Source organism: Ranitomeya imitator, chromosome 4 (assembly GCF_032444005.1).
Source record: "Ranitomeya imitator isolate aRanImi1 chromosome 4, aRanImi1.pri, whole genome shotgun sequence".
Classification (NCBI taxonomy): Eukaryota; Metazoa; Chordata; class Amphibia; order Anura; family Dendrobatidae; genus Ranitomeya; species Ranitomeya imitator.
The window spans coordinates 42,605,375-42,627,040 of NC_091285.1; the positions used below are offsets into that span (position 1 = coordinate 42,605,375).

Genomic DNA, 21,666 nt, shown 5'->3' on the forward strand with positions numbered 1-21,666 from the left:
ACACTTGTGGCATACCTTTTTCTTTTCTTTTTTAATTTTTTTACCATTTTCTCTATGAAATGTGATTTCTTTGACAGCTCGATTGACACAGCAGATTGAGGGGCAGCGTGGATCCTCCTCCTGTCATGGTGGGGCGCAGGCCTTTTGCCGCATGCACTGATCTACTGCACAAGGCTTTAAGGACTGTACAAGGCAATGAAGGGAAGCCAATAAAGAATCTTTAAATGTGTCTGCTATGTGATTTCTGTATGGTACAAATGCAGATATTAAGGATTCTTATAGAAGCTGGTTCCCATGGCGATGTGTTAGTAATGCTTTGTTAAAATAGTGCAGCAATGTATTAATCTGCCTAGATAAGTAAAGTATGGAGCTCCGGTATATGCAGGATCACCGCCACACATCTGGTGTGAGGAGGGGCTTATATGGAGCGGTGGTCTGCCGATCCTGCAATGTCGTGGGGGAGTGGAAACAGTGGAGTGCTCTTACTCGGATACTTCTGCAACTCTCCTAGGGTTGTCATAGTTATGATAAGGATTTTTTTATCAGCAATGGAACTGATTTTCTTTTCCTAAATTCTTTTTGTTCTGCTTTTGAAAAATCAAAGTAATGCAAAGGGAGATGATAAGGTTACATTAATTGTGATAGGATTATATTTGACAGACTAGTAGTCTGTATAGTCGTCCATGAATAGTCTAGAGTCGTAGTTGATTCTTGATAGAGCCAACATGTTTTTAATAATATTGGTGTATAGAACAGAATATTGGGTATTGTAATTACTAAGGATATTGTACAGTATAAGTAATTGGTAGAGATGAGCGGATCGATTAGTGGGACTCTGGTCCAGGTCAGCCGCGCACCTAACAGGGAGACGAGAGGCCTACGAGTCTCTTACCTTCCTGTGTCTCCAGAACCAGCCTGGACATCAATCCACTGATCACTAGTAATTAGAATAGATACATTAGATGTATTGTATTGATATTCTATATGCGACAGGAGATTAATATGGATGAAGTATAATTATAATATAGATAATGGACTTTATAATTATAGGCAAGTTTAATATTGGGTTTTATAAATATAAGTCATTTTATATCAGAAGTATGGATATTGTACATTACAGGTGATTATAGCATGGATATTGTATAGTGCAAATGATTAAAGTATGGATATTGTGTAGCATAGGTGATTATAATCTGGCTGTTGTGCAGTATCAGTGATTATAATCTGGCTGTTGTGCAGTATCAGTGATTATAGTATGGACAGTGTAGAATCAGTGATTATAGTATGGACAGTGTAGAATCGGTGATTATAGTATGGACAGTGTAGTATCAGTGATTATAGTATGGACAGTGTAGAATCGGTGATTATAGTATGGACAGTGTAGTATCGGTGATTATAGTATGGACAGTGTAGTATCGGTGATTATAGTATGGACAGTGTAGTATTAGTGATTATAGTATGGACAGTGCAGAATCAGTGATTATAGTATGGACAGTGTAGTATCAGTGATTATAGTGTGGACAGTGTAGTATTAGTGATTATAGTATGGACAGTGTAGTATCGGTGATTATAGTATGGACAGTGTAGTATCAGTGATTATAGTGTGGACAGTGTAGTATTAGTGATTATAGTATGGACAGTGTAGTATCAGTGATTATAGTATGGACAGTGTAGTATCAGTGATTATAGTATGGACAGTGCAGTATCAGTGATTATAGTATGGACAGTGTAGTATCGGTGATTATAGTATGGACAGTGTAGTATTAGTGATTATAGTATGGACAGTGCAGTATCAGTGATTATAGTATGGACAGTGTGGTATTAGTGATTATAGTATGGACAGTGTAGTATCAGTGATTATAGTATGGACAGTGTAGTATCAGTGATTATAGTATGGACAGTGCAGTATCAGTGATTATAGTATGGACAGTGTAGTATCAGTGATTATAGTATGGACAGTGTAGAATCGGTGATTATAGTATGGACAGTGTGGTATTAGTGATTATAGTATGGACAGTGTAGTATCAGTGATTATAGTATGGACAGTGTGGTATTAGTGATTATAGTATGGACAGTGTAGTATCAGTGATTATAGTATGGACAGTGTAGTATTAGTGATTATAGTATGGACAGTATAGTATCAGTGATTATAGTATGGACAGTGTAGTATCAGTGATTATAGTATGGACAGTGTGGTATTAGTGATTATAGTATGGACAGTGTAGTATCAGTGATTATAGTATGGACAGTGTAGTATTAGTGATTATAGTATGGACAGTATAGTATCAGTGATTATAGTATGGACAGTGCAGTATCAGTGATTATAGTATGGACAGTGTGGTATTAGTGATTATAGTATGGACAGTGTAGTATTGGTGATTATAGTATGGACAGTGCAGTATCGGTGATTATAGTATGGACAGTGTAGTATTAGTGATTATAGTATGGACAGTGTGGTATTAGTGATTATAGTATGGACAGTGTAGTATCGGTGATTATAGTGTGGACAGTGTAGTATTAGTGATTATAGTATGGACAGTGCAGTATCAGTGATTATAGTATGGACAGTGTAGTATTAGTGATTATAGTATGGACAGTGCAGTATCAGTGGTTATAGTATGGACAGTGTAGTATTAGTGATTATAGTATGGACAGTGTGGTATTAGTGATTATAGTATGCACATTATAGTATCGGTGATTATAGTGTGGACAGTGTAGTATTAGTGATTATAGTATGGACAGTGCAATATCAGTGATTATAGTATGGACAGTGCAATATCAGTGATTATAGTATGGACAGTGCAGTATCAGTCATTATAGTATGGATATTGTGCAGTATCAGTGATTATAGTATGGACAGTGTAGTATCAGTGATTGTAGTATGGACAATGCAGTATTGGTGATTACAGCCATGTAGTATATAACATAGCCACGTAGTATATTGCACAGGCACATAGTATACTGCACAGCCACGTAGTATATAACACAGTCACATAGTGGATTGCACAGCTACGTAGTGTATTGCACAGCTATGTAGTATATTGGTCAGCGACGTAGTATATAGCAGATCCACGTAGTATATAACAGCCACGTAGTATATTGTAGAGGTACGTAGTATATTGCATAGCTATGTAGTATATTGCACAGCCACGTAGTATGTAACAGAGCCACATAGTATATTGCACAGTCGACGTAGTATATAACACAGAGCACGTAGTATATTGCACAGCCACGTAGTATATTGCCCAGCTACATAGTCTATAGCACAGAGATGTAGTATATAACAGAGCCCACGTAGTATATAGCAATGTGGGCACTATATGCGTGGTTAAAAAAGACTTAAAATAAAAAATAAACATATACTCACGTTCCGAAGGCCTCTTGAAGTCCTGGCGCCTGTGTGCGGTGCACGCGGCAGCTTCCAGTCCCAGGGTTGGTATGAGCGCAGGACCTGTGATGATGTCGCGGTCACATGACCGTGACGTTATGGCAGGTCCTTCTCGCATAGCATTCTTGGCACCGCAACCTGCCGCTTGCACTGCCGAGAACAGGGCGTGACATCGGAGGGTGAGAATTACCTTTTTTTTATTATTATTATTTGTAACATTAGATCCTTTTACTATTGACGCTGCATACGTAGCATCAATAGTAAAAAGTCGTTCACAAAGGACATCAACGTTAACGGAGTGCGTTACACTGCGGTCCATTAACGCTGGCATTAACCCTGTGTGAGCGCTCAGCGCAGACTGCAGGTCACTAAAGCAGCGACCATTTCGCTGCCAGACTATGGCCATCGCTGATTGGTCATGGCAATGGTCGTGGACGTTTTGCCACGACCAATCAGCGACTTGGATTTCCATGACAGACAGACAGACAGAAGTGACCCTTAGACAATTATATAGTAGATATTGTGCAGTATTGGTGATTATAGTATGGACAGTGTAGTATCAGTGATTATAGTATGGACAGTGTAGTATCAGTGATTATAGTATGGACAGTGCAGTATTAGTTATTATAGTATGGACAGTGCAGTATTTGGAGATTATAGTGTGGATATTGTGCAGTATTGGTGATTATAGTATGGACAGTGTAGTATCAGTGATTATAGTATGGACAGTGCAGTATCTGTGATTATGGTATGGATATTGTGCAGTATCAGTGATTATAGTATGGGCAGTGTAGTATCAGTGATTATAGTATGGACAGTGCAGTATTGGTGATTATAGTATGGATATTGTGCAGTATCGGTGATTATAGTATGTACAGTGTAGCATCAGTGATTATAGTATGGATATTGTGCAGTATTTGGAGATTATAGTGTGGATATTGTGCAGTATTTGGAGATTATAGTGTGGATATTGTGCAGTATTGGTGATTATAGTATGGACAGTGTAGTATTAGTGATTATAGTATGGACAGTATAGTATCAGTGATTATAGTATGGACAGTGTAGTATCAGTGATTATAGTATGGACAGTGTGGTATTAGTGATTATAGTATGGACAGTGTAGTATCAGTCATTATAGTATGGACAGTGCAGTATCAGTGATTATAGTATGGACAGTGCAGTATCAGTGATTATAGTATGGACAGTGTGGTATTAGTGATTATAGTATGGACAGTGTAGTATTGGTGATTATAGTATGGACAGTGCAGTATCGGTGATTATAGTATGGACAGTGTAGTATTAGTGATTATAGTATGGACAGTGTGGTATTAGTGATTATAGTATGGACAGTGTAGTATCGGTGATTATAGTGTGGACAGTGTAGTATTAGTGATTATAGTATGGACAGTGCAGTATCAGTGATTATAGTATGGACAGTGTAGTATTAGTGATTATAGTATGGACAGTGCAGTATCAGTGGTTATAGTATGGACAGTGTAGTATTAGTGATTATAGTATGGACAGTGTGGTATTAGTGATTATAGTATGCACATTGTAGTATCGGTGATTATAGTGTGGACAGTGTAGTATTAGTGATTATAGTATGGACAGTGCAATATCAGTGATTATAGTATGGACAGTGCAATATCAGTGATTATAGTATGGACAGTGCAGTATCAGTCATTATAGTATGGATATTGTGCAGTATCAGTGATTATAGTATGGACAGTGTAGTATCAGTGATTGTAGTATGGACAATGCAGTATTGGTGATTACAGCCATGTAGTATATAACATAGCCACGTAGTATATTGCACAGGCACATAGTATACTGCACAGCCACGTAGTATATAACACAGTCACATAGTGGATTGCACAGCTACGTAGTGTATTGCACAGCTATGTAGTATATTGGTCAGCGACGTAGTATATAGCAGATCCACGTAGTATATAACAGCCACGTAGTATATTGTAGAGGTACGTAGTATATTGCATAGCTATGTAGTATATTGCACAGCCACGTAGTATGTAACAGAGCCACATAGTATATTGCACAGTCGACGTAGTATATAACACAGAGCACGTAGTATATTGCACAGCCACGTAGTATATTGCCCAGCTACATAGTCTATAGCACAGAGATGTAGTATATAACAGAGCCCACGTAGTATATAGCAATGTGGGCACTATATGCGTGGTTAAAAAAGACTTAAAATAAAAAATAAACATATACTCACGTTCCGAAGGCCTCTTGAAGTCCTGGCGCCTGTGTGCGGTGCACGCGGCAGCTTCCAGTCCCAGGGTTGGTATGAGCGCAGGACCTGTGATGATGTCGCGGTCACATGACCGTGACGTTATGGCAGGTCCTTCTCGCATAGCATTCTTGGCACCGCAACCTGCCGCTTGCACTGCCGAGAACAGGGCGTGACATCGGAGGGTGAGAATTACCTTTTTTTTTATTATTATTATTTGTAACATTAGATCCTTTTACTATTGACGCTGCATACGTAGCATCAATAGTAAAAAGTCGTTCACAAAGGACATCAACGTTAACGGAGTGCGTTACACTGCGGTCCATTAACGCTGGCATTAACCCTGTGTGAGCGCTCAGCGCAGACTGCAGGTCACTAAAGCAGCGACCATTTCGCTGCCAGACTATGGCCATCGCTGATTGGTCATGGCAATGGTCGTGGACGTTTTGCCACGACCAATCAGCGACTTGGATTTCCATGACAGACAGACAGACAGAAGTGACCCTTAGACAATTATATAGTAGATATTGTGCAGTATTGGTGATTATAGTATGGACAGTGTAGTATCAGTGATTATAGTATGGACAGTGTAGTATCAGTGATTATAGTATGGACAGTGCAGTATTAGTTATTATAGTATGGACAGTGCAGTATTTGGAGATTATAGTGTGGATATTGTGCAGTATTGGTGATTATAGTATGGACAGTGTAGTATCAGTGATTATAGTATGGACAGTGCAGTATCTGTGATTATGGTATGGATATTGTGCAGTATCAGTGATTATAGTATGGGCAGTGTAGTATCAGTGATTATAGTATGGACAGTGCAGTATTGGTGATTATAGTATGGATATTGTGCAGTATCGGTGATTATAGTATGTACAGTGTAGCATCAGTGATTATAGTATGGATATTGTGCAGTATTTGGAGATTATAGTGTGGATATTGTGCAGTATTGGTTATTATAGTATGGACAGTGCAGTATTAGTGATTATAGTATGGACAGTGCAGTATTTGGAGATTATAGTATGGATAGTGTAGCATCAGTGATTATAGTATGGATATTGTGCAGTATTTGGAGATTATAGTATGGGCAGTGTAGTATCAGTGATTATAGTGTGGACAGTGCAGTATCAGTGATTATAGTATGGATATTGTGCAGTATTGGTGATTATAGTATGGACAGTGTAGTATCAGTGATTATAGTATGGATATTGTGCAGTATCAGTGATTATAGTATGGACAGTGTAGTATCAGTGATTATAGTGTGGACAGTGCAGTATCAGTGATTATAGTATGGACAGTGTAGTATCAGTGATTATAGTGTGGATATTGTGCAGTATTGGTGATTATAGTATGGACAGTGCAGTATCAGTGATTATAGTATGGATATTGTGCAGTATTGGTGATTATAGTATGGACAGTGCAGTATTTGGAGATGACAGTGTGGATATTGTGCAGTATTGGTGATTATAGTATGGACAGTGCAGTATCAGTGATTATAGTATGGATATTGTGCAGTATTGGTGATTATAGTATGGACAGTGCAGTATCAGTGATTATAGTATGGATATTGTGTAGTATCAGTGATTATAGTGTGGACAGTGTAGTATTAGTGATTATAGTGTGGATATTGTGCAGTATTGGTGATTATAGTATGGACAGTGCAGTATCAGTGATTATAGTATGGACAGTGTAGTATCAGTGATTATAGTATGGACAGTGTAGTATCAGTGATTATAGTATGGATATTGTGCAGTATTGGTGATTATAGTATGGACAGTGCAGTATTTGGAGATGACAGTGTGGATATTGTGGAGTATTGGTGATTATAGTATGGACAGTGCAGTATCAGTGATTATAGTATGGACAGTGTAGTATGTGATTATAGTATGGACAGTGTAGTATCAGTGATTATAGTATGGATATTGTGCAGTATTGGTGATTATAGTATGGACAGTGTAGTATCAGTGATTATAGTATGGATATTGTGCAGTATTGGTGATTATAGTATGGACAGTGCAGTATCAGTGATTATAGTATGGACAGTGTAGTATCAGTGATTATAGTATGGATATTGTGCAGTATTGGTGATTATAGTATGGACAGTGCAGTATTTGGAGATGACAGTGTGGATATTGTGCAGTGTTGGTGATTATAGTATAGACAGTGCAGTGTTGGTGATTGTGATATGGATTTTGTATAGTATAGGTGATTAGAATATAAATATTGGTCTATCTGTGGCCGGACACTGACAGCAGAGGCCCGCTACAAACATGCACAATCGTGGATAAGCAAAGTCTGGTCATATTGGTCCTTCTCAAGGAAAATTTCTTTCCGATTTGCATTTCTGTCGCACAATCAGCATGAAACCCCCCACAAGACCCTTTTTTCATGTGCACTTGAAGTCGTTCTAGTCTAATTTGCATTCAGGGGCAATGAAGAACCTACAAGTATCATTTCTAAGGTAATTTGTGTGAATTGAAACTTGGCAATTAGCATAATCTACTTGAGAAATGATGAGGGTTAAGAATGAAATTACTTTCAAACAAATGTGCTCCAAAAAATATTTACCTGGAGGCGCCATGATGTCCGTGGCCTTACTAATGTGCATGACTGTGTTTGCAGGGTATATATTGCTTTGTGTGACTCTTGGGGAATTGCAGAGGTCGGATTACAGTGGCCTTTATGCCTCTCCGGGATGGCGTCCATTAAACAGACCTCTAGAAAAAGGACTTTCACAGCAATTATCCGAATTTTTAGTGGTTACAGGGTACATGGCTGGAAAATTAAAACCTGGACCGTTCTTTCCACATAGCTGCAAGGCCCCTTAGCTGGCGCTGAAACGGGCTACAGATATGGCTGGAAAATTGTACCGCTATAATATGTTAATTACAAATAGTAGTACAATCTGAGTCGATGTCTTAAAAACTTGCGAAATATAGTACTGATGACTCCAGATAACCCTTACACAGCTTTACAGGGGTTCTCCAGTGAAAATAAGGTACATACTGTAGGTGATAACTTGTAGATCCGTGGTACGCTGACTGCTGGGCCCCCTCCGATAGGCAGAATGAGGCATTAATTGTAGATCCGTGGTACGCTGACTGCTGGGCCCCCTCCGATAGGCAGAATGAGGTATTAATTGTAGATCCGTGGTACGCTGACTGCTGGGCCCCCTCCGATAGGCAGAATGAGGTATTAATTGTAGATCCGTGGTACGTTGACTGCTGGGCCCCCTCCGATAGGCAGAATGAGGTATTAATTGTAGATCCATGGTACGCTGACTGCTGGGCCCCCTCCGATAGGCAGAATGAGGCATTAATTGTAGATCCGTGGTACGCTGACTGCTGGGCCCCCTCCGATAGGCAGAATGAGGTATTAATTGTAGATCCGTGGTACGCTGACTGCTGGGCCCCCTCCGATAGGCAGAATGAGGTATTAATTGTAGATCCGTGGTACGCTGACTACTGGGCCCCCTCCGATAGGCAGAATGAGGCATTAATTGTAGATCCGTGGTACGCTGACTGCTGGGCCCCCTCCGATAGGCAGAATGAGGCATTAATTGTAGATCCGTGGTACGCTGACTGCTGGGCCCCCTCCGATAGGCAGAATGAGGCATTTTCACTAGGGCTGTGGAGTCGGTAAGCCAAACCTCCGACTCTTCAATTTCCATGACTCCGACTCCACGAAAATGGGTTCCGACTCCCCAGCCCTGACTTTTGCCTCCATTAGAATGGAACGTGAGTGCGCATGCTCAACAGCCACTTCATTCATTCCTTAATAGACTGGCGAGAGCTGCGCTCAGTTTGTTCCGGCAGCCCGAAGAGAATGGATGGAGCCGCAGCCGGGCAACCAACCTGCCGCCACATTCTAACTTCTACCAATCGGTGCGGGTCCCAGGTATCGCACCCCTAGTGATTGTGAGGATATCATGTGCATAGGTGATGTCTTCACCAAACAACCCCTTTTAAAAGGATTCACCATTTTCTTAAAAAAAAAAAAAGTGGACATGTCGAAAAAGGTAGTAAAATCGTAAAAGACTCAGGATTCGTTAAGTTCCCTGTTGTTCTAGCACAGCTTCGGTGCTCCCTGACATTCTGTGCACTCTGCTCCATTACACATGTTACCCTCCACCTCACAATGAAAATTTGTCTATACGTGCGTAATGTAGTCACTATACGGAGTCCCCATTTACATTGTGCCCCCCAACTTTCTATTGCTCTAAGACAGATCAGCGACAATGGCGTCCATACTGTTTGGCTTTTCCTGCTCGGGGTCGCCAGTTGACGGCCGAACAGTGATAAACCTCTATCCTATAAACCTCTCCTTTATTCTGCGTGGGTGCCCTGCAGTTGTGTTGTGGGGAGCCAATGGTCAGAGAGAGGGAGCTTCTTTCTCTGAGAAAACCATTTGTGTTGCTATAGTGGATTGTTTTGTTCGCATAGACTGGTGTAGTTCTCATCAGTTGAAATAACTTATCCCACAGTTACACATTTTTTTAAATAATTGAACCAGGAATATTATAAGAATGCAGTGCTCTAATAGCTTATTTTATTTTAATAAGAGGGTTGTCTCAGGTTAAGAAAAAAAAGTTTTTTTCTAAGAACAGCGCCACTTCTACCTGTAGGTTGCATCTGGTATTGCCGCAGTTTTTTGACAAGTTGGCCTTATGTGCTAGTTTCACTACATCTTTTGAAAAATATGGTAATTTTTTTCCATATAGTGTTATGCTGTTGACCTAACATTTTCCTACTCATGCCAGTTCCTCTGGAAATTTTAGTGCCCCCACGCCTTCTGTCAGACAGTCACCGTCCCTTTTTTTTTTAACATTGCCATTTCTTTGCTTCCAAATAATGATATTTCGAATGCATATAAGAAGAATGCAGATAATTGATTGTCTTGAAAGAAGGCCAACGATAATTTATTTCACCGAACGTGCAAACTTGCTGGTAGAAAAAATGGTATGTTAGCTTCAGCACTCAGCCTGAAAATTAGAAATTGCCAAGTGAGAGAGAACAGACAGCAGCTGTAGGTTGCACATGATCTGGGTTTTAATATGCTGCCATTATTCTTGTCTGTCCCAGTTCTAACGTTTTCTACAAGGCAAATCTGTATCATAATCATTATATAGGCACAGATACTATTACCTCCTGATCTCTACCTGTACATTATGTAGGCACAGATACTATTACCTCCTGATCTCTACCTGTACATTATGTAGGCACAGATACTATTACCCCCTGATCTCTACCTGTACATTATATAGGCACAGATACTATTACCTCCTGATCTCTACCTGTACATTATGTAGGCACAGATACTATTACCTCCTGATCTCTACCTGTACATTATGTAGACACAGATACTATTACCCCCTGATCTCTACCTGTACATTATGTAGGCACAGATACTATTACCTCCTGATCTCTACCTGTACATTATGTAGGCACAGATACTATTACCTCCTGATCTCTACCTGTACATTATGTAGGCACAGATACTATTACCCCCTGATCTCTACCTGTACATTATATAGGCACAGATACTATTACCTCCTGATCTCTACCTGTACATTATGTAGGCACAGATACTATTACCTCCTGATCTCTACCTGTACATTATGTAGGCACAGATACTATTACCTCCTGATCTCTACCTGTACATTATGTAGGCACAGATACTATTACCCCCTGATCTCTACCTGTACATTATGTAGGCACAGATACTATTACCTCCTGATCTCTACCTGTACATTATGTAGGCACAGATACTATTACCCCCTGATCTCTACCTGTACATTATGTAGGCACAGATACTATTACCTCCTGATCTCTACCTGTACATTATGTAGGCACAGATACTATTACCCCCTGATCTCTACCTGTACATTATGTAGGCACAGATACTATTACCTCCTGATCTCTACCTGTACATTATGTAGGCACAGATACTATTACCCCCTGATCTCTACCTATACATTATGTAGGCACAGATACTATTACCTCCTGATCTCTACCTGTACATTATGTAGGCACAGATACTATTACCCCCTGATCTCTACCTGTACATTATGTAGGCACAGATACTATTACCCCCTGATCTCTACCTGTACATTATGTAGGCACAGATACTATTACCCCCTGATCTCTACCTGTACATTATGTAGGCACAGATACTATAACCCCCTGATCTCTACCTGTACATTATGTAGGCACAGATACTATTACCTCCTGATCTCTACCTGTACATTATGTAGGCACAGATACTATTACCTCCTGTCCTCTACCTGTACATTATGTAGGCACAGATACTATTACCCCCTGATCTCTACCTGTACATTATGTAGGCACAGATACTATTACCTCCTGATCTCTACCTGTACATTATGTAGGCACAGATACTATTACCCCCTGATCTCTACCTGTACATTATGTAGGCACAGATACTATTACCTCCTGATCTCTACCTGTACATTATGTAGGCACAGATACTATTACCCCCTGATCTCTACCTGTACATTATATAGGCACAGATACTATTACCTCCTGATCTCTACCTGTACATTATGTAGGCACAGATACTATTACCCCCTGATCTCTACCTGTACATTATGTAGGCACAGATACTATTACCTCCTGATCTCTACCTGTACATTATGTAGGCACAGATACTATTACCCCCTGATCTCTACCTGTACATTATGTAGGCACAGATACTATTACCTCCTGATCTCTACCTGTACATTATGTAGGCACAGATACTATTACCTCCTGATCTCTACCTGTATATTTTGTAGACACAGATACTATTACCCCCTGATCTCTACCTGTACATTATATAGGCACAGATACTATTACCTCCTGATCTCTACCTGTACATTATGTAGGCACAGATACTATTACCTCCTGATCTCTACCTGTACATTATGTAGGCACAGATACTATTACCTCCTGATCTCTACCTGTACATTATGTAGGCACAGATACTATTACCCCCTGATCTCTACCTGTACATTATATAGGCACAGATACTATTACCTCCTGATCTCTACCTGTACATTATGTAGGCACAGATACTATTACCTCCTGATCTCTACCTGTATATTATGTAGGCACAGATACTATTACCTCCTGATCTCTACCTGTACATTATATAGGCACAGATACTATTACCTCCTGATCTCTACCTGTACATTATGTAGGCACAGATACTATTACCTCCCGATCTCTACCTGTACATTATGTAGGCACAGATACTATTACCTCCTGATCTCAACACAATATTGTTTTATCTTAATGTAATTTTTATGTGTACAGATTTTATTTTGGTTATCTTCTCCAATTTGTCTTCTATATTTTTCATGCCATCTCCGTGTGCGGTTCCACCATTACTCCAAAGCAACATGCCCGCTGCCTTGGGATCGTACTTGATTCCGAGCTTTCATTCACCCCCCACATCCAATCACTGGCTCGCTCTTCTTATCTGCACCTCAAAAACATTTCTAGAATTCGCCCTTTTCTTACTTTAAACTCTGCAAAAACGCTTACTGCTTCACTTATTCATTCTCGTCTGGACTATTGTAACTCTCTACTAATCGGCCTCCCTCTTACCAAACTCTCCCCGCTCCAATCTGTCCTGAATGCTGCTGCCAGGATCATATTCCTCACCAACCGTTACACCGATGCCTCTACCTTGTGCCAGTCATTACACTCGTTACCCATCCACCCCAGAATCCAGTACAAAACTACTACCCTCATCCACAAAACACTCCATGGCTCAGCACCACCCTACATCTCCTCTCTGGTCTCAGTCTACCACCCTACCCGTGCCTTCCGCTCCACTAATGACCTCAGGTTAGCATCCCCAATAATCAGAACCTCCCACTCCCGTCTCCAAGACTTTACACGTGCTGCGCCGATTCTTTGGAATGCACTACCTAGGTTAATACGATTAATCCCCAATCCCCACAGTTTTAAGCGTGCCCTAAAAACTCATTTCTTCAGACTGGCCTACCGCCTCAACGCAGTAACCTAACGATCCCTGTGTGGCCTATCATAAAAAAAACATAGTCAGGTTCCTCGTATCATGTTCTTACACACTTTATGCAGTTAATAGCCCTATGTGTCTATACTGCTACATACTTAGGCAGTTAACTGGTTCATGCAGCTTTACATGAACACCCGAGCCTTACACTATGGCTGGTCCGAATAACTAATTGTTATCATCCACCTCTCGTGTCTCCCCTTTTCCTCATAGTTTGTAAGCTTGCGAGCAGGGCCCTCATTCCTCCTGGTATCTGTTTTGAACTGTATTTCTGTTATGCTGTAATGTCTATTGTCTGTACAAGTCCCCTCTATAATTTGTAAAGCGCTGCGGAATATGTTGGCGCTATATAAATAAAATTATTATTATTATTATATGGTTCTAGTTGATGTAGATTTACCGTAGCAAGTAATGCTCTTTGTTGATAATGTAGTCCTAGATATTACTCCTTCCTTGTTTCTCTGATAGTGCAAGCACAGTTAGCACTGCATCCTTGTCTCTCTGCTTGGTAAATCATGTTGTATTCTCGAATAATACGAGACGATATGAAAATTATAGCTGGTAAATAGGAGCTGAGAATAAGAATAGATTGTATCCTCGCAATGTATTGAGAAGAAATCAGATGGTGTATATAAGCGAGAAATATATATTGTGTTTTTTGACAAGGCCAACAGTAATGCGGAATTTATGAATCCCTCTCTAAAGGCCCAACCTTGCATGCCGTGTTCCACTCATCCCAGCTGGGTAATTTTGCCAAAGGTTGGAGACCATTTTCTTAAAGCAATTATGATAAGCGCTAATTAACCATCTACTTTTAATAAATTCAGAAGCATAAATAAAACTTTTTGTATTGTCTGTTTTAGACCAGTAACCTTTTTTTTTTTATTATTGTTTTGTCAAAGTACCGGTGCATGGGCTTGTGTTTTGGGTGCTGAGCTGTAATTTTTTTATTGACACCATATTGGTTTACATATAATATTTGGAATACTTTTTATTGCATTCATTTGGAGAAGTGCCGCTTCTGAAAAATGGCAATTATGGTGTTTGATTTTTTATTTTTTTTGTATAATGTGGAATGATTCATTTAAAATGGGGTTGTCCAAGTAGCGGACAACCCTTTTTAAGTGTTTATCATAATGTGGCCTTGCATTGTTCTTCATTCAGACCACATTCAGATTGAAAAGATGCGTCCGGAGTAAATGGACAATTCATTTACTTTTAAAGGGAATGTGTCATCAGAAATTTTTTTTTCCAGAATTTCTATACAACTGTGCAGAAATCTTGCCATTTTCACATCGGTCACTAGGACTTGTACTAGACCTATGTTTCATTTTCAGTACCAAATAGTTTTCAGGAGTCTCATTATCATTACAGACAAGATTACGATGATGGTTAAAGCCTCTATACACCATAAGTGTCCACCATTCACAATAGGCAATGTCACAGCTCGCCTTCTCCCCCTCCCTTAACAATTGGCTTCAGTAGGGTTCTACGGATAATTTTGACTTTTCGGGTGGGAAGCTTTCCTGGCACTTAAGCATTGTGAATGCCGCCTAGTAGCAGTAATTTCGGCTTTTGCTGAGGAAACCGTTTGTGTCTGTCCTTGTGTACACAGCAAAGGTAAGGATCATCTGTCCGCTTCATTTCACTTTTGAATTACAGCTAAAACTTTCGAGTTTCTTCTTCTTATGCGAAGTCTGTGATTACCGGCGACTGAAATCACAGTTATTTCCTAAGTGGCCATGTTGTCATTTGACAGTTAATTGAATATCCGGACATCAAATAGCGAAACAAATCAGCTCTTTAGTCACCGCTGCCCATAACATTCAATTCCCTTTAATCACTACTAAAGGACACGCTACAAAAGAGCTTTTTTCCCTTCACGGATTCAGTATGATCTAATTGTAAAGTGATTTTTAGATATTTCGCTCCCTTCTCTCCAAGGCGATGCATTTGTGACAGGTGGAGAACAAAGCGCTGTATTATATGCCATGTCGTGTTTGTTTATATAAAGTGCAAGATTTTTTTTCTTGTCTCCTTACAAAGCGGATGCTCGAACATGAGCGGAGGTTTTCAGAAGATGTTGTCGGCGCATACATGAAATTTTCTTTTATTATTAGCCCACTCTCCTGTATTCTGTGCTTTTATCTAATTTCTTTCAACACAATGCTGTATTATGGCGCTATAAAAACCACTGGATTAATGATTTTTCTCTATTGCCCACTATTGTGCTGCTTCCATTATTTAGAATGTTGAGCCGCTCCTCGTGGGCGGGGCTCTGCAGTGTGATTGGTAGCTTCCAGGTTCTGTTGTGCCACAGTCCTGTGCTGTGAGACAGTGACATACGGTTATATCATCCATATACTGCAAAGACATTTTTTTTAGGGATTTTGACTTGTGGAGAGAATTTACAAATCTACAATATGTCAATTAAGTTGCCGAATTGTAGTGGATTTATGAAGTATTTGTGCTTATATGTTACACTACATACTTACATTCCGGTGTCTGTCGCGTCCCCCGGCGTCCGCTTCCCTGCACTGTCTAAGCGCCGGCCGTAAAGCAGAGCGGTGACGTCACCGCTGTAATCTGCTTTACGGCCGGCCGGCGCTGACAGTGCAGGGAAGCAGAACGCTGAGGGACGCGACAGACACCGGAATGTAAGTATGTAGTGTTTTTTTTTTTTTTACATTTACACTGGTAACCAGGGTAAATATCGGGTTACTAAGCGCGGCCCTGCGCTTAGTAACCCGATGTTTACCCTGGTTACCAGTGAAGACATCGCCGATTCAGCGATGTCTACGGGAGAACCAGCGACGAAATAAAGTTCTGGCCTTTTTGCTCCGACCAACGATGTCACAGCAGGATCCAGATCGCTGCTGCGTGTCAAACACAATGATAATGCTATCCAGGACGCTGCAACGTTACGGATCGCTAGCGATATCGTTAAGTTGCTCAGTGTGAAGTTACCTTTAGACCCCAGTCAGAGGCGTCTCATGGACCTAAATCTGACCTTTTGCTTTGCACTGAAGAGGGGCAAACACCCTGAAACATGTTTCGGTACATAGAGATTCTGGTTTTGTTTTTATCCTAAGTCATGTGGCCAGGCTCATTAAAAGGGTGATATTGACTTTTCGCATTGTTACTTCCAATAGATGGCACTTGAGTCCAAGTCCTCTCTGCATAGGTGTGGTCAGGCTTTTGCCAAAGTTGTCATTATGTCTTTAAGATCTAACTTTATGCACAGAGGAAACAGTCTTACTGCGACAGAAAAGGGCTTTACCCAAACTGTTACCACAAAGATATAAGGACACAACTGTGTACAATGTCTTTTGTATGCTGGAGCTCTGAATGTAGCAGAGTTGTGTGTGCTAGAGCTTCACTTCATTCATTGTTTATGAAACTGCTGGAGAAAGCCAAGTACAGAGGTCTGCTTTTTCTGGTAGTCTCAAAGACAATGAATGGAGCGGCGGTCGATCATGCGCAACTATCATCCATTTAAGATGGGGCATAATATCTGGGGTCCTGATCCCCTTTCTCAGGATCTCTGGGGGTGCCGGCAGTTGGACATCTAGCTTTCAGTAAGTCATCTCCTATCACATACATAGGGGAAAACTTTTGTTACTGCTAATAATTGTCTGTGGACCTCGCATGGCTGTGTGCTTGATTTTAGGTATGTTGTGTGTGACTGATACACCTGATCTCAATGATTGTGAAATGTGATTCAGTATAAATACTATGGAGGCGGACAGAGTAAAATGTTTGAGACAATTTTCGATTTTTCTTACAGACTCCCTTTTTGTATTCCTTTTTTTTGGCAGCTCCAGACAGACAAGGCTGTGACTCGCACATCCGTTTCCCCGTGCCTCCGAACACCAAGCACTGGATTGCACTTCTGCAGCGCGGAAACTGCACATTTAAGGAGAAAATCCTTCGAGCCGCGTCCCATAACGCCACCGCCGTGGTCATCTATAACAACAACTCAAATGAAGATACCGTGACCATGACGCATCCAGGTAATGGAGTTCAGCACCATAAGTACTGATATTAATGGAGAAGAGATTCATGTTGTGCTCACGTGTGAATTCTAAAGCGGAAGTTTGAGGATTAATCATTGTCATGTAATGTGGCCTGTAGTATAGCGGCATCATCTACGGTACTTGGTCTGTAGGAATCTGTCTTATGTGGTAAATGTAACATAATCGCCATATAATGCCGTATTGTGCCATTGTAAATAATCCACCAGTTTAAAGCCCATTTATTACGTTGAATATTCTCCATATAAAACGGCAAAAGCCGTATATCGGCCATAACCATATAGCTGGGGTGCACAGAGAAAATCTCCGGTCTTTGAGGGGCCTGATAGAATCAGACGCTCCTGACTCATGAAGAGATGCCCTCATTTTCATGGATCTGGAGCCTCTGACGAGTGCCGGGCACCTCTGTTCTCCACGTCCGATATCTTACTCCAGTCAGGGACTGGAGTAATTAGACAAGTTGTGGTGTCACGCCGGTGCTGCACCCCCGTTCTGCCTCAGCTCCACGTATTTCAGCAGAGCTGGGAGTAATTGGTGTGAAAACCTCAAAAGTCACTAGATTTTGGTGCAACTGAATTTTCAAAGCTTGTACGTTCCATTTTGGGTGTAAAAGAAGGGTGTTGGATGAATTGGGGCAAGTGCGTGACTCATTCTGCCTGTGGTTTAGGTGACAGGTTACCTGTAAAATAAGAAATCCCCGGCTCTGTATTAGACAGTGGCACTATAGGATTGGGGTGGGGGGGGTACACCTGCATCCATCACTGCCTCGCGTGCTTCCTTACTGAAAATAATATTGGCTGCGAGACGACAATTCCCGAGGTCTGTAATTGCTGCCGGAAGAGTGTCATATTTGCAAATGTGTATTGATATTCTCCTACGATTTCCCATCTTATCAGTATCTACTTCATCATCTCTGGCAATCTTACTGCGTTCACTCAGAGGCAGAGCTTAGTATCTTATCTGGAAAAGGTTAGATAAACGCTGAAGTAGGATTTATCCTGGTCTGCAGTAATGCGGCCATTAAGGCGGACGTGTCACTCGAATGCGTTACCTCAGGTACGGTCAGCACAAGTACACGCATGTTTCCGCCAAAACGCCACAAACATTTTCAGCTATTGTCAGTCTCTAGCCTTTTTGAATTCAGACAATTTATTAATATTATTATTTTATTATATTATTATTATTATTATTATTTCTCCATCGTCTCATTGGGGGACACAGGACTGTGGGTGTATGCTACTGCCGCCAGGAGGCTGACACTAAGTAGGTATAAAAAAAAAAAAAAAAAAGTTAGCTCCTCCTCCATAGTATACACCTTGCCACTGGCCCTGACAGCTCCAGTTTATGCTTAGTGTCCGTAGGAGGCACATCTCTGGGTTTTCCCAGATGCTTTTTTCTCTGAAGATAAGACAGGGGCGACGGACCCTTTTGAAGGGGTCCGATCTCCCCAAACCAACAACGGGCGAGCACGTGGAGTGTCGCCTCCACGTATCCTCTCCCGCGACGTGGGATTTTTTTGCCGGACTAAGAACCTGACCACCCTGAGGTAACGGAACCCTAGGTTGTACAGGCATTCATTCCTTGTCCGTGCAGCCTCCACTTCATCACCAATGCACGACTACGGTGTTTAAAGGAGGCAGACGGTCCCTCTCCTCGCCTTCTGAAGGGTGTAAGGAGTTAGGGTGCCTGCACCGTCTTTTAATATTTATATATGTATATATATATTTATATGTGGATTTTTTTTATGTCTAACCTTATGCGCTGTCAGAGGGCTGCACAGGGGGGGCTCCTGCTTCATCGCGCGTTCTGCTGGCGACTATATCCGGCGCTGTGCTGGTTTCCAGCGTTTTTTCCCCACAAGCAAACTTCAGCGGTTTCCTGTTCACTGAGGCATTATGGCTCTTGTAGTCTGAGCATGGGCGGAAGTCCCGCCCCTTTTTCGGCGGCTTCCTGTTTTCTCTGTACAACCTGTGGCATTATGGGTCTTGTAGTCTGGGGGAAGTCCCGCCTCCATGGCGACGGTTTACTTCCTGTTTCGAGCACCCAGCTTTCCCGGGAGAGCAGGGGAAAGAGTAAAATCTAGATCCCTGCTTCGGCCTAAACCGGGTCCATGTGCGGTAACTCCTCCCACTTTTTTCAGGCATCCGCCCTGTGAATTAGTTTATATGTGTGGTTTGCACAGGAGACATGGTTCAGTGTTTTGAGAGCATACGGGGACACAGGACTGGGGTAAGTGCTACTTCCCTCAGCCTGACAACAGTATTTGTTCTAGACCTAGTAGCTCATAAGGAGATACGGAGCATAGCAGCAGCAGCAGCAATAGAGTCATGTCTAGAAAGACTAAGACTCACTCAGTTCTGTATTCCTCATGCATTACCTGTCGGTCTGCTTTTCCGCATGCGCAAAGTAACCATTTCTGTGAGGCTTGTGATTCCGAGCGCGTGCAGGAGCCCCCGTCTGCTACCCTGTCTGCTTCCCCGCCGGCTATCCTGCCGGGTGTGCCTGTACCTGGGTCGGCAGTGTCTCCCCCTGAGTGGGTCATATCATTAACGCAGTCTATGGCGTCTCTAACAAAGGCGGTTGAGTCCCTTCAAGCCCCTGTCAGGGACATTCATCCGCCTGTTTTGGAAAGATCCTCCGATTTTCAGGATCCTCCGGCCTGCAGGGGCCGTACTCCCTCTAGGCAGACACAGGGGAAACGATCCCACTCAGCGTCTCCCGGTACGTCAGGTGCATCAGCATCTTTGAATCCCGTCTCTTGATCTCCCTCTCCTGCGGAATTGAGTGAGCACGGTTCGGACTATGACTCAGAGGGGTCTTTTGATTTAGAAGCTCCTGGTTATCAGGAATCTGTTGACAGTCTCATTGAGGCCGTTAACCAGACTTTGGGAGTAGAGGATGTGGCCACCTTACCTTCTGGTCATAAGGTGTCCTTTAAGAAATTCAAGCAACCTCATAAGGTGTTTTCTACTCATCCTGAGTTTGAGGATTTAGTCCAACGTCACATGGAGCGACCGGATAAACGTTTCTTAGGCCAGAAGGCCCTAGGTGCAAGGTATCCGTTCGCTCCAGAGCTTTGTAAAAAGTGGGCAGAATCCCCTTCAGTGGATCCTCCCGTATCCCGTTTGGCCTCTAGTACGTTGCTGTCTCTTCCTAATGGGTCGTCTATTAAGGATCCGACTGATCGGCTCCTAGAGAGTCTAGCTCAGTCTCTGTTTGAGGCTTCAGGGTCAGCCCTCGCACCGTCTTTTGCGGCCACATGGGTTGCCAAAGCTATGATAGCTTGGTCAGAGTCTGTAACTAAGGCTCTTCAGGATAAGGGGTTTCCTGTAGAGGTGATACAGTTGTCAAATCAGATATCTTTAGCAGGAAATTATCTGATTAATGCATCCTTGGATGCGGCAAATTGTTCAGCATTGGCTGCGGCAAATGCTATTGCTATCAGAAGGGCCCTATGGCTAAGAAATTGGCGGGCGGACTCTACTTCAAAGAAGTCCCTTACATCCCTTCCTTATCAAGGTGTCCGTCTTTTTGGCGAAAAATTGGATCAGCTTATATCTGATACCACGGGAGGTAAAAGTAATTTCCTTCCTCAACAAAAGGTTAAGCAACCTTTTCGTCGCCAATTTCAAGCAAGATTTAAATCCTTTCGTAACTCCCGGTGGTCTGCGGCACCAAGCGCAGGTCCCCCAAGTCGGCCTGTCCAAGATCGGGAGCACCAGGTCTCCTATAGGGCCAATCCATTGGCAAGAATGCGGTATCAACCATCAAGATCTAGGGGATCTAGATATCCTCGATCTTCGGCTAAATAACTGGAGGCAGCCTCTCGTCGCTTCCAACAGAGTAGGCGTTCGCCTACTACTGTTCCATCAGTCCTGGCTGTCAGTTGTTCACGACAGATGGGTAAGAGACCTGGTGGTTTCAGGGTGCAAAATAGAGTTTTCTTG

At 41.9% G+C, this 21,666-nt stretch overlaps 1 protein-coding gene across 2 annotated transcripts in view; it reads left to right on the forward strand.

Moving 5' to 3' along the window:
- The window catches only part of RNF130 (ring finger protein 130), a 292,094-nt gene that overhangs the window by 73,547 nt on the left and 196,881 nt on the right, over nucleotides 1-21,666 (forward strand). For both annotated transcript variants that reach the window (XM_069763598.1, XM_069763597.1), the window contains exon 2: nucleotides 17,504-17,698. In XM_069763598.1, the coding sequence (XP_069619699.1) occupies nucleotides 17,504-17,698 (195 nt within the window). The remainder of the gene's footprint in view (nucleotides 1-17,503; nucleotides 17,699-21,666) is intronic.